The 13,675-nt window shown below is 38.8% G+C and overlaps 1 protein-coding gene across 7 annotated transcripts in view; it reads left to right on the top strand.

Moving 5' to 3' along the window:
* ABCG2 (ATP binding cassette subfamily G member 2 (Junior blood group)) overlaps nucleotides 1-13,675 on the top strand; it is a 160,440-nt gene that overhangs the window by 26,492 nt on the left and 120,273 nt on the right. For 3 of the 7 annotated variants that reach the window (XM_037529852.2, XM_054688212.1, XM_037529854.2), the window contains exons 1-3: nucleotides 9,026-9,071; nucleotides 10,080-10,149; nucleotides 11,771-11,888. The exons of 2 other annotated variants lie outside the window; for them this stretch is intronic. In XM_037529852.2, the coding sequence (XP_037385749.2) occupies nucleotides 11,878-11,888 (11 nt within the window). In that variant the 5' untranslated portion in view covers nucleotides 9,026-9,071; nucleotides 10,080-10,149; nucleotides 11,771-11,877. Of the gene's footprint in view, nucleotides 1-9,025; nucleotides 9,072-10,079; nucleotides 10,150-11,770; nucleotides 11,889-13,675 lie in introns of those variants that run through there. 2 more of the 7 variants (XM_054688214.1, XM_054688215.1) reach the window with 2 other exon arrangements.

Below are 13,675 nucleotides of genomic sequence, written 5' to 3'. Positions count from 1 at the left end.
AGATAATTCATAGAACAGAATGGAGAGCCCCAAAATAAACCTACATAAATACTGACAACTGATCTTTGACAAAGGAGGACAGGCTATACAATGTTGCAAAGATAATCTCTTGAACAAATGGTGCTGGAACTACTGGACATTTACATGTAAAAAGTGAATATAGACACAGATTTTACACCTTTCACAAAAGTTAACTCAAAATGCATCATAGACCCAAGTGGAAAACACAAAGATCTAAAATTTGCAGGCTATAATCTAGGAGAAAATCTAGGTGATCTTGGGTATGGTGATAACTTTCTAGATACAATACCAAAGGCATCATCCATGAAAGAAGTCATTGATCAACTGGACTACATTAGTTTTCGAAGTTTTTTGAGAAAGATATTCTTAAGGGAAGGTGGACACAAGCTACAGGCTAGGAGAAAGTATTTGCAAAAGATATATGATAAAAAAAAAAACCCTGTTACCAAAATATGCAAAGAACTCTTAAAATTCAATAGTAAGGAAACAAACAATCTAATTGAAAACTAGGCTGAGAACTTTAACAGACACCTCACCAAAGAAGGTATGCAGATGGTAAATAGGCATATGAAAAGATGTTCCATATCTTATGTCATTTTGGAACTTCAAATTAAAACAAGAAAGAGAAATCAATATACATCTATTAGAAAGGTCAAAATTTAACCTTGATGAAATTCAAATGCTGCTCAAGATACTCAAGATATAAAGCAACAAGATGTCTCTTTAGAAGAGACTTTAGAGGACCTCCCTGGTGGCTCAGGGGTTAAGATGCAACCTATAAAGCTGTCCACATCCTCTGCAGCACGAGTTCGATCCCCAGCCAGGGAGCTACACACATGGTGCAGCAGACCTCTCCTGCCTGGCCCACTGCTCCCTTCAGCTGTGTACTTCAGTCAATCTGCCTATTCTGTTCCCCACTCTGTCTCTGGTGAATCCTCTCACCCTCCATACCTCTGGCCTATACCCCAGTTCTTGTATGCATAAATAAATAAATCTTTTTTTTTAAAAAAGATTTTAGAGTCACTTCAGAAGAAAATCTGACAGTTTTTTTTTTTTTTAATAGAACTGAAATACTTTTACCACAGGATCCAGCAATCACATTTTTCAGTATTTGCCCAAGTAAGTAAAAAACTTAGGTCCTCACAGAAACCTGAATATGGTAGTTTTAGCAGCTTTATTCATAACTGCAAAATTTTGGAAATAGCTAAGATGTCCTTCAGTAGGTGAGTGGATAAACAGACTGTGGTACATTCAGACAAAGAAATATTAGTGCTAAAAAGAAATGATCAAGTCATGAAACACATTAAATGTGTATTATCGGGCCTCCCCGGTGGCGCAGTGGTTGAGCGCTGGGTTGCGAAGCTGCCCACGGCCTCTGCGGCGCCGGTTTGATCCCCGGCTGCACCCCGGCCACCAGAGGAGGGTCCTACATGGCGCGCAGACCTCTCCTGCCGCCCGCTGCTCCCCTCAGCAGTGTACTTCGGTCCTTCTGCCTGCTCTGCTCCCAACTCTGGCTCTGGTGAATTCTCTCACCCTCCCGTGCTTCTGACGGTACCCAGTGCATGTATAAACAAAACAAACAAACAAACAAACAAACAAACAAACAAACAAACAAACAAACATGCCTCTATAAAAAAAATTAAAAAAAAAATGTGTATTATCAAGTGAAAGAAGTCAATTTGGACAGGCTATGTAGTTAATAATTGTAACTATATGACATTTAGAAAAAGGAAACATTATGCAGACAGTTAACTAAATCAGTGGTTGTCTGGAGGCATGGCGAAAGGAGAAAGTGTAAAGCCTAGAGAACATTTAGGGAAGAGACACTATTTTATGTGGTACTATAATGGTGGATACATGTGATAACACATTTTTCAAAAATAATAGAAAATACAACACCAATTACACCCCCTGGCTTCAAACTATACTACAAAGCCATAGTAACTAAAACATCATGGTATTGGAACAAAAAGAGACACACAGACCAATGGAAGTGAATTAAAAATCCAGAAATAATGTCACCTGCATATGGTCAACAAATCTCTGATAAAGAAGCAAAGAATGTGCACTAGAACAAGGATAGTCTCTTCAATAAATGGTGCTGGGAAAACTGGACTGCTACATGCAAAGGAATGAAACTAGATTACTACCTGACACCATAACAAAACTAAATCAAAAATGATAAGACTTGAATGTAAGACCTGGAACCATAAAATGCATAGAAGAAAACCTAGGCAAAACATTCCATGACATATATCTCAGAAACATCTTTAAGGGCTCATCCTCAGAAGTAAAGAAAATGAAGAAAAGATAAACAACTGGGACTACATCAAACTAAAAAAGCTTCTGTATGGCAAAAGAGACAATAACCTAAATGAAGAGACACCATACAGATTGGGAGAAAATATTTGCACTCCACAAAACTGATAAGGACTTAATCAAATATACCCAACTCAACAAAAACAAAGTAAAAAATCCAGTCAAAAAATGGAGACAAGAGCTAAAAAGACACTTCCCTAAAGAGAAAATGCAAATGACCAACAGATATATTAAACAATGCTCATCACTTATAATCAGAGAAATGCAAATTAAAACCACAATGAGATACCACCTCACACTGGTAAGAATGGTCCATATTAAGAAAACTGGCAACCACAAATGCTGGCGAGGATGTGGAGAAAAGTGAACATTCTTACACTGCTGGTGGGAATGCAAACTGGTCCAATTACAATGAAAAGCTCTGTAGAGTTTCCTCAAATTGCTAAAAATGGATCTACCTTATGACCCAGCAATTACACTCCTAGGAATCTACCCAAAGGACACAAAAACATTAATTTGAAAGAAAACCTGTACTCCGATGTTTATTATAGCACTATTTACAATAGCTAAGATATGGAAACAACCCAAATGCCCAAATACAGATGACTGGATCAAGAAGATGTGATATATATACACAATGGATTACTGTTCAATAATCAAAAAAGATAGGGGCCTCCCTGGTGGCGCAGGCAGTTGAGCACAGCACTGTGAAGCTGTCTGAAGCCTCTGCTGCGTGGGTTTGATCCCTGCTGGCCTGTGAGAATCCCACATAGTGCATCAGACCTCTCCTGTCTGGCCCACTACTCCCCTCAGCAGTGTATTTTGTCAGTCTGCCTGTTCTGTTCCTAACTCTGTCTCTGGTAAATCTTCTCACCCTCCCGCACATCTGGCCTGTACCCCAGTTCTTGTATAAATAAATAAAAAAAAATCTTTAAAAAAATCAAAAAAGATAAACTCATGCCATTCTCATATACATGGGTGGAGCTAGAAGGGATATGCTGAATGAAATAAGTCAGAAGAAAAAAGAAAAATATCAGATGGTTTCACTTACAGGAGGAATATAGGGAAGATAAACAAACGGTCAAAAAAAAAAAGACAAAACTTGCAGGCAAACCATAGATCTGAGGCAGACAGCAAGGGAGAGGAAAGGATGAGGGGTCAAAACCGGGGAGGGAAGAACACAAGGGACTATGGTGATTGTTCACAGGAGCTGTGGTGGTGGGAGATTAATGGGGACTATACCTAACGGGGAGAATCAAATATTGTACAAAAATGAACAAAAAAATGTAAGAAAATAAAAAAGTTTAATCAAAAAAAAAAAAAAAAAATCCCATAACCCAAGACAGAAAATAAAGTTACAGTAATAAGGAAACTAAGTGCTAGTTTTTCCAGTCAGTTCACATCTCATGTACTTGTATTATTTTTCAATAAGGTAACTTGTTAAATTAGAAAAAAAGAAAGAAAGAAAGAAAGAAAGAAAGAAACAGAAATACACAGATTAGAAAAAGAAAGGAAAATACAAGACTGAAAGTGAGCCCTAAAGTGAACTACGAACTTTGCGTGATAGTGATGTGTCAGTGTATGCCAACCAGCTATAAAAATGTGCCGCTTTGAAGGGTGTGTGTTGATAGTGGGGAAGGCTGTGTTTGGGGTGAAGGGCAGTAGGTATATATGGGAAATGTCTGTGCCTTCAATTCAGTTTTGATATGAACCTAAAAATGCTATAGAAAATAAAGATAGGGCCTTCCTGGTGGTGCAGCGGTTGAGTGCTGGGTTGCGAAGCTGCCCGCAGCCTCTGCAGCACTGATTCGATCCCTGGCAGCTGGGCAAGGGTCCAATATGGTGCACAGACCTCTCCTGCTGCCCACTGCTCCCCTCAGCAGTGTATTTCGTCACTCTGCCTGTTCTGCTCCCCACTCTGGCTGTGGTGAGTTCTCTCACCCTCCTGTGCTTCTGACTGTACCCAGTGCTTGTATAAATAAATAAATAATTTTAAAAATATTTAAAAAAAAAGAAAAGAAAGAATATATTATATAGAAGCAAAAGATAACTTTGAAAGGCTTTTGTGACCTAACACATGAAACCATAGGAACTTATCCAATATCCAACCTGATATGTTTATATCTAAAAATGTGTGGCCCTAAGAGATAGCAGTTATCTGAAAGAAGGAACTGTAACATTAAAGTTATGGTTGAGCACCATGCTGTGAAGCTGTCCACAGCCTCTGCAGTGCAGGTTCGATTCCCGGCCGGCCAGGGAGATAGCCACATGGCTCGACAGACCTCTCCTGCCCCATCTGCTGCTCCCCTCAGCAGTCTTTGGTCCGTCTGCCTGTTCTGTTCCCTGCTCTGTCTCTGGTGAATTCTCTCAGCCCCTTCGCCTCTGACCTGTACCCCAGTTCTTGTATAAATAAATAAATCTTAAAAAAAAAAAATCAAAGTTAAACAGTTTTAAACTTAGAAAAAATTACAATGACAGTAAGTCTCCCTCTGCTATTAAAAAAAAAGCAGCATCCTATCAATATGTAACCTTGATTAAATTGCGGACTTTGGTCAGTCCTTAAAAGAGTTAGCTAATATGTAAAGATAATTGCAGTGCTGTCACAATAAATTATCTTGGAGTTACATAATCACTGAAATCAGATGAGGTCCTCAGTCTCTGTAGAAATCTCCAAGTTCCAGATGAGGAGCCCTCAGTCACCTACTCATGTGCTGGAGGGGCCATGTAGTTCTTTAATATTAAATCATCTTTCATTCTAGGAAGATTAACCTAGGGAATAATCATCAAACTGTTTAGGATAATCAAAGCCATGTTGATGCTTTATATTAAAGAATTTTTACCTTTTTGCTATTTTGCCTATTTATATTTATTTATTTATGTATTTTTTTAAAGATTTATTTATTTTTATACAAGTATTGGGGTACAGACCAGAGATGCACGGGAGGGGGGGGGTGAGAGGATTCACCAGAGACAGAGTGGGGAATAGAACAGATGGATTGACCGAAATACACTGCTGAGGGGAGCAGCGGGCGAGACAGGAGAGATCTGTCCCACCATGTGGGTTTCTCTCTGGCTGGCCGGGAATCGAACTTGTGCTGCAGTGCTGCGGATTTCTTCATAGGTTGTGTCTTAACCCATGCGCCACCAGGGAGGCCTATTTATGTATTTTTTAAGATTGATTTATTTATGCATACAAGAGCTGGGGTACAGGCCAGAGATGTGGGGGGTGAGAGGATTCACCAGAGACAGAGTGGGGAACAGAACAGGCAGACTGATTGAAATACACTGCTGAGGAGAGCAGTGGACAAGTCAGGAGAGGTCATTGCCCCTTGTGGGTTGCTCCCTGGCCAGCCGGAAATCGAACATGTGCTGCAGAGACTGCAGATTGCTTCATAGTGCGGTGCTTTACCCCTTGCGCCACCAGGAAGACCCTATTTATATTTAATAAAATTTGATCCACTAGAATATGAGATCCATTTTTCAGTCTGCTTTCAATTGTGTAATTAAGTTATTTAGGCTTTTGATTCAAAACTGAAATCTTAGTTTGGAGAAAATAGCAGACATTTAAGAAAACTAAGGTTGATTATATTTGTGACTTGCATTATTTGTATCATATAGGTTATTTTTGAGAACTTGAGGAGTTTTAGTTTGTTAAATTAGAAAATGGGAGTAACTAAGTGTGCAGATAGGATTTAATACAGTAGGTCTGAGACTGCGGTCCTCAGAAAGGCCTGCTGTCAAGATTGGTCTTTGGTTGGCATCTGGAAGTCACTTCACAGAGTATTATTACCAGTTAAAAGTTACTTTATAAAGGCCCACCAGGCAAACAATATGGCTTCTGTTTAATGCTTCTACATACCTTTTAGGAGTGTGGAAATTTGGTGAATGCTAAGTAGGAACCAACCCTGATAAAAACCTTGAAATCTTTGTCTCTAGTGGACTTTTCCTGGATCAAAATATTATATTCATGTTGTTGAAATTTCTTTGCTGGGAGAAGAATGTGATATGTGTCACTCTGTGGGAGGAAGAGCACTGAAGGAACCTTGAAGCTGCCATGCTCTGCCTGTGTCTTCCCCTTGTGTTCCAGCTGTGCAACTATATTGTTATAATAAATTTTAACTATGGCTAGAACTCTATGCTGAGTTTTTTAAACCTTTCCAGTGAATCACTGCATGTGGGGGTAGTATAGGAAATCCCAGACACCCTAAAGAAATTGAATATTTTTCTTCCACATACAGCTTGCAGTATGATCAAACATAATTGAATGATCTTTTAGAAATAAATAATAAAATTTGCTAGACTTAGAAACAGTGCAGTAACATTTACAAACTGAATTTATAGTGTTAAGCAAAACTTTAACCTTGGCTTGGTAACTTTAATCATCAAATATTAATTTCTAAGTCCCAAGCAAATTTTGGTTAGGCTTATTAACCCTCAAAAATATTCCTCAAGTGGATCAAAAGAACTCAAATTTAATATATCTCAGTCTACAGCAGGTTGCTTGCCCTCCTAGACTTAGTGACTGTGGGCATTTGTTCAAATCAAACACAGTTCATTATCACTAAGAGTTCAGTTAACAAGAAGGATCCTAGGATCCAGCTCTGTTTATACTACGTGATAAATAGACCATATCACATCACCTTATAGGGGCTGCTTCTGCTGATTTTAGATTGTGTTCCTGTAAAAGCATCTATAGATAGGGCGTCCATTTAGAGCTGGTAACTCTAAAACGCTAGAGACTTAGGAAAAATTTAATAAAAATTAGCCTTTTAGGAAGTATGATCAAAACAAGGGCGGCAGGAATTTTACAGGGACTGTAACCAAGATGAAGATGCATACATTGTACAAAAATGAAAAATTATGTCAAAAATATATACAATAAAAAAATGGAAAGTAAAAAAAAAATAACCTTTTAATATTCACTAATGCCCTTGACAGATTTCTTTGTTGGATAAGTTAAGAGTATGGCAGAGATCTCTAGTACAGCAGTCACGCCTAAAACCTACCTATGATACATTTTTTCAAAAGATTTGTTTATTTATGCATATAAGAGCTGGGGTGTAGGCCAGAGGTGTGGACGGGTGAAAGGATTCACCAGAGACAGAGTGGGGAGCAGAACAGGCAGATCGACTGAGATACACTGCTGAGGGGAGCAGCGGGCGAGGCAGGAGAGGTCTGCTGTGCCATGTGGGTTATCTCCTTGCCTGGGGATTGAACTTGTGCTGCAGTGGCTGCTAATAGTCTCATAGTGCTGAGACTCAACCCCTTGTACCACCAGGGAATGATGCATTTAAAACAAAAGAAAACATTTCCTTGATTCTGTTTTCAGTGCTTTTCCAAGAGCTCTTTGTCTCCTCCAGCAAAGGACACGAAAACATTGATTCAAAAGAACACCTGTACACCTATGTTTATTGCAGCACTATATGCAATAGGTAAAACCTGGAAACAACCCAAATGCCCAAAAATAGATGACTGGATCAAGAAGATGTGGTACATATACACAGTGGACTATTATTCAGCAATCAAAAAAGATAAACTCTCGTGCCATTCCAGCAACATGGATGAAACTAGAAGGAATTATGCTCAGTGAAATAAACCAGAAGGAAAAAGAAAAATATCGCATGGTTTCACTTATAGCAGGAGTATAGGGAAACCAAATAAGACATCAGAGTAAAAAATAATAACAGTACAAAACACAACAAAGCAAAAACAGACAATTATAAATCAGAGACATCTTGCAGGGGAGGAGGAGGGAGAGGGATCAGAGGGAGGGAGGGAGGAGCACAGGGGACTGAGGTGATGGTGCAGGGGTGCCTTGGTGAAGGAAACTCTATGGGGACTACACCTGAGGGGGTGGGGGGAAGCAAATATTCTTAAAAAAATGAACAATGATGTAAAAAAATAAATAAAATGAAAAACAAAGCAAAACAAAACAAAACATTGCTTTGAGAACTAGCATAGTGCCTAGCACTTAGTAAACCTAATACATATTTGTTGAATGACTGCTGGAACTAATGATTCAGTTGAGAGAATAAGATGTAAATATTTCAAAGTGAAGTGATAATATGAGGTGGTTTGAGAAAAACAGTACATAATAAGTTGCCAAATGAATGAAAGGGAAACTAAGTGTTAAGAGCTCAGGGGAAACCATTGTAGCCTGGATGGTTTAAGAGAAAGTTGTTCTTAAAAAGTCTCGGTCTTAAAAAAAAATATGTTGGAATTGAAAATGTGAGAGTAGGGAAAGGCAAGAGAAGCAAGAGTGTGAGCAAAGGGATGGAAGTGAGAAAATAAGCATGATTTGAAATGCATGTTGACCCTCTAGCATTGCAGCCTGCTGTCTGACAGAAGAACAGGAAAAGGTCTCTTAGGACCAGGTTTTCAGGTTCAAGACCTAACATTTTTAGTAGGAAGATGAATGTGAAAGGTTTTTCAGTAGCAATGAGATGAAGAACTTGTTGGTTCTAAATGAAGATTATACTGGAGACAGGATGTAGGATGGTTTAAGTTAGACTAGAGTAAGTTTCGTTGGCAGAGAATAGTCAAAAGACAGCCCAGATATAAAGTAATAAGGGGCTAAACTAAGCTAAGGTCAAAGGTTATGGACAGAGACAGATAGCTTAAACATTGTGATGGAAGAAGTGATGGGACTGGTGACCACTTATGGAGGAAGGATAAGAGTGGTCATAGCAGTGAAAGAGGAAGGTACATTTTCAGAATGAAGTATGCACCTTGTAAGTTGTTTATATTTTTAATTTTTTTTTAAATTTACTGAATGAGTAGGAATAAGTTTTAACATAGCAAGGTCATGTAAGGAGAAAAGTTTAGATCCCTATGTTTGAAGAGAGAAAAGGACTTTTGCAAATTAAGGCATAATGGGAACATATACCCTAGTAGCAAAGTGGTAAAATGAGGTTTTTATCCCCACTAAAGTAGGAAATAAACCTGTCTTGCAAGGGCCAATTACACAGTCTAGAATAAAAAGAGAAAGGTGCAATCATAATGTTATAATGAAAAGTCACTTCAATTTAAAAAATTAAAGAATGGAAAAAAAAAGAGCAAGGTGGGCCAGGACCCCACTGCCTTCCCTCTACCAGGCAGCTGGAAGGGCAGGGGAAATCCTGTTCTATTGATATTTTGAAAAACCAGTTGTGCTTGTTATTTAGTTCTTTATTATTCAATATTACCAAGCAATAAAGCCAGGACAGCTACAGAATTTCTCTAAATTTGAAAAATTATGAGCTTTTTGAGTTTGTTTTTGCCTTCTGCTAAAGTTATACCACACCTTTTACTGTTTCCATTGTTTTATAATAAAATAGATACAAAACTATATAATATCTATCTGACTTTTTCTTGAAGGAAACCAACTCTAATACTAAGTAAATTGACATTAGTATGTATTGTAAGAAAGGTCTCAAAAAAAAGAAGGTCTCAATTTTGATTGGAGAAACTGCACAGAAAGTTCAGCTGCTAGTACTGCTGCCCTAATGCTGCTTATCTGTGAACTCTAGGCTGGATTTGAGGAGGACATCTGGAGGGTGTCTTAAAAAAATAACTGCTAAACTGACCTGAAGGAGGAAGGTTAGCCAAGGAAAGGATATAGGAGAATGATAACAAAGAGAGGGAATTGATTGTAGAGGGAAATCAAGTGATAATGTTACCCTGGGTTCTGCTGACTGTCACTATGAAAAAGCCAAAAAGCAGAGACAGGAGTTGAATCTAAAAATGCTCTTATTTTTCAGATCACCGTCCATTAATCTGCAAGAATGGAGGGACCATTTGGCTATCTCATCTTGAACTGACTGTTTTATAGTGAGTTTAACAAAAACAGTCACAAGTGAATTGGTTTATGGAACAGCCCATCATAGCTGAATTGGTTTGTCAGGACAACCTGTCATAGCTGATGGTCTTGGTGTTCATCCTGTTCAGCCTTCAGAGTTTATTAGCTTCCCAATTATCTTGACCGTGGTACATCTTGGCTTGCTTGGCTAATTTCTCATGGTGTCAGTGTCCAACACTCATTGAGACATCATTGAGGCAGGAATCTCAGTTCAAAAGAAAACATTTAGGGCCTTCCTTGTGGCACAGGGGTTAAAGTCTCAGCGCTCTCAAGCTATTGCCAACTGCTGCAGCATGAGTTTGATCCCTGGCCAGGGAGCTACCCACATGGCACAGCAGACCTCTCCTATCTCACCCGCTGCTCCCCTCAGCAGTGTATTTCAGTCAGTCTGCCTGTTCTGTTCCCTGCTCTGTCTCTGGTGACTCCTCTCACCTCCGCACCTCTGGCCTGTACTCCAGTTCCTGTATGCATAAATAAATAAAAATAAATAAATATTAAAAAATAACAAGAGTTTTAGATTGAAGAAAACCGATCATTAGTATATATTGTGTACAAGCAGCCTGTGCTCTGTGTGTATGTGCAGATTCCTGTGCTAGGCCTGGTGGTGCCCTTCCGTTCCTCCATAGAAGTATGTCAGTATGTATAACTAAAAATGATTCAAAGAGTTTGAGGCATAGAGCTAAAGGTCAACCCACACAGGTAAGTGGAAACAGCTTCCAAGTGCTAACTCGTTAATAGGACTTGACTTCATGGGAAGAACCATTAAAGTGAAACAACTCATTAACATTCCTGTTGTCAAATGAACTCAGCAAAGAGGCTGCTAACTGAGGTAGTTCCAATGACATGCAGCCTAGATAAGCAAACCCAAATCAGAGACTGTAAATGCCTCACACACAGTCAAGTAGGCTTTATAAAGAGAAAGTGGGAAAACAAAGAAGGAAATTATTTCATTGATTATGGATTGGAATCTTGGCTGTACCCAATATGCTTGGGGAATAAGCAGCCCTTAGTTTGTGAGTATAACACGCATGTGGATGAATTAGTACGTTGCTGGCATCTCTGGAAGTCTCTTCAACTAGAATTGCCCAAGATACAGCTTTGGTAGGTATACTTCAGGAAAAAGGACAGGATGTTAAGTTCTCTGCCAGTTGAAGTCAAAGGAAACAGGACTTTAGGAATTTGGGGGCAACTTCCTAATGTGCCCCTGCTGGTAGACGTGCTGCAAGAAAGGGTGAATAGCTCCTGGCCAAGAAAGCAAAGCCAAAACAAAGAATTGGCAGTACTTTTAAGAAATTGTGTAGCATTGTTCAGAGCAACCCGACCTTCCTTTTTGTGCAATTCACAAACATATTTTGTATTTAACTGATAAAAACTATAATATGACCTGTATTTCAAGCCCATTTCCATGCAGAACGCACGCTCAAACTAGGAAGTCAGTTATTACTATAAATGCCCTACTTCCCATAACTAGAGACTTCAAAACAATCACCTAATCCTTCTCTTATTGAGAGAATAACAGATCCCCTTTCACTGAAAGTAGTCAAAGTCCCCTATTTTTTCAAAGCACTGCCAACTATCTCCCTTTCTTTATAGACGACAGAACAAATACAATAAAGTGGAACTTTCTAGATCTGCCAAGTGAGGCCCACTGATCCAGAACCTAAATTCCAAACCTGAAGGTGTGCAAGACTTTTACACACATGGCAACTAGGTGAGCAACTTTATGCCCATTTGTTAGTTATTGACCATCCACAGCAAAGCCATTCTCTGTGCCCAAATGGTACACTGAGCAAATATAATCAATATTTACTGACTGTTATTCTTGCAACAGGGTATTGTCTTATTCAAGTTCTTTCCAGATGGAGCATGTTAGCTTTTTTAGTTGAAACAGTCTTTTCCTACTTGAAGAGAACTAGAGAGAAAGAATTTTGCCTACTGATTAAAAGTGAATAATTCTATCTAGAGGTTTACCTTCTCTTTCAACCTTTGGTTCAGCTGCTGCTACTTTAAGATTATCTGGTACAGAAAATAATAGAATCTCTGTGTAATCTGTGAAAATTAATCTTGTGCCACTGGGCTCAAAATGGATCACAATTTTATTTTGACATCATTGTTAACATTTAGTTGCTCTTTTCTTTCTCAAGTGTAAAGAAAACCTAGCTTTTAGGTATAGCTTTCAAGTTGTTTTGGAGTGCCAATATTGGAACACTCTAATGAAGTCATTTTGAAGAATTAACCCTACCTACAAGTGCTAACTGTGATTTTCTTAGGAAACCGGTCAGATTGCCCAGTTATCTGCATCATGGATGCCAGTTGCTAGGATCTGATTGTCATTAACAGTTTATAAAACCAAAAAAAGTACAGGCGAGTACTTCCTTTCTCTGGTTTTCCCATCTTTTTACCTCCTCCTCAATTCCATCCCACATTCTGTTCTCACCTCTCCATTTACTGCATAACCTGTAACACAATCTTTTGACTCACCCTCAGTGTTTTTATTGCCTGTGAATGTGATCTTGTTCTATTTGTTCTTTGCTGAACACCAGTTTCATTAAAGTTACATTTAAATGGAAACCGACCTTCGTAGGGTTGGGAATTTGGATGGGAATAGAACAGAGAAGGGGAACTAAGGAGTGTTTTTGGTTACTAAACTATTGAAACACATTCATGTACAAATATAATCTCTTAAATTTGTTGGTAAGTCATGAAGACATTTTCCTGTTAGTACCATCAGGACAGCCCATTGGCAGCTGTTGTTGATAAAACTTTTTGAGCTAAACATGATAGTACTATATCTGTGTTCATGCTATGTTTTTGCTTCTACGATCTGTTTTCAAACTGCTAAATTTTAAAGCGTCTGAGGAGCCTTTATAAGCCCCAAAGTCCACTGTTTCTTAACCTTAATGTGCCTATGAATCACCTGAAGATGTTGATAGAAATGCAGATTTTGACGTGGATCTGGGATAGAACACAAGACTCTGCATATCTACCCTACTCCCAGGTTAAATGTGCTGTGTCTCACTCTTCCTTGAGAAGCAAGGGGGAGATTAGATAAAAGGTGTATTGGTAGATCAAACTCAGGTCCCTATCACAGCCAACTGGGGAACTTGTTGAAAACAAAGACCCAAACCCATTCTTGTGTTAAGGAACGGGCTTCTATGTTTCTTGCTGGCTTCCAGGCGATTCTGGTGTACGTCAAGACGAAAGGGCCACTGGGCTAAACTATGGATCCTCCCCGTCTAATCAGTCTGCCCTGCCCATTGCGGCTTTCTTGTCTCTCTTATTTCCTTTTCTGTATCTTTTGAAATCCTAGAATACACATACAGAAAAGAAGTGAACAAATTAAAAGAATGGAGTCTTAATGTAGTCTAATACTCGGTGTACAGAAAAAAAAAAAATGGAGAAGTCTGAATAGTCTGTATGACAGATATTTCCTACCTTGCAACTCAGCCCAGGGTTTTGGGACTAATATGAGGATGGCTGACATTTCATTCACAAAGA

Source organism: Talpa occidentalis, unplaced genomic scaffold, assembly GCF_014898055.3.
Source record: "Talpa occidentalis isolate TD23 unplaced genomic scaffold, MPIMG_talOcc4v2.1 talOcc4.6, whole genome shotgun sequence".
NCBI classification, from domain to species: Eukaryota; Metazoa; Chordata; class Mammalia; order Eulipotyphla; family Talpidae; genus Talpa; species Talpa occidentalis.
The sequence above is the reverse complement of the archived record's forward strand: the minus strand, read 5'-3'. Positions and strand labels throughout refer to the sequence as shown.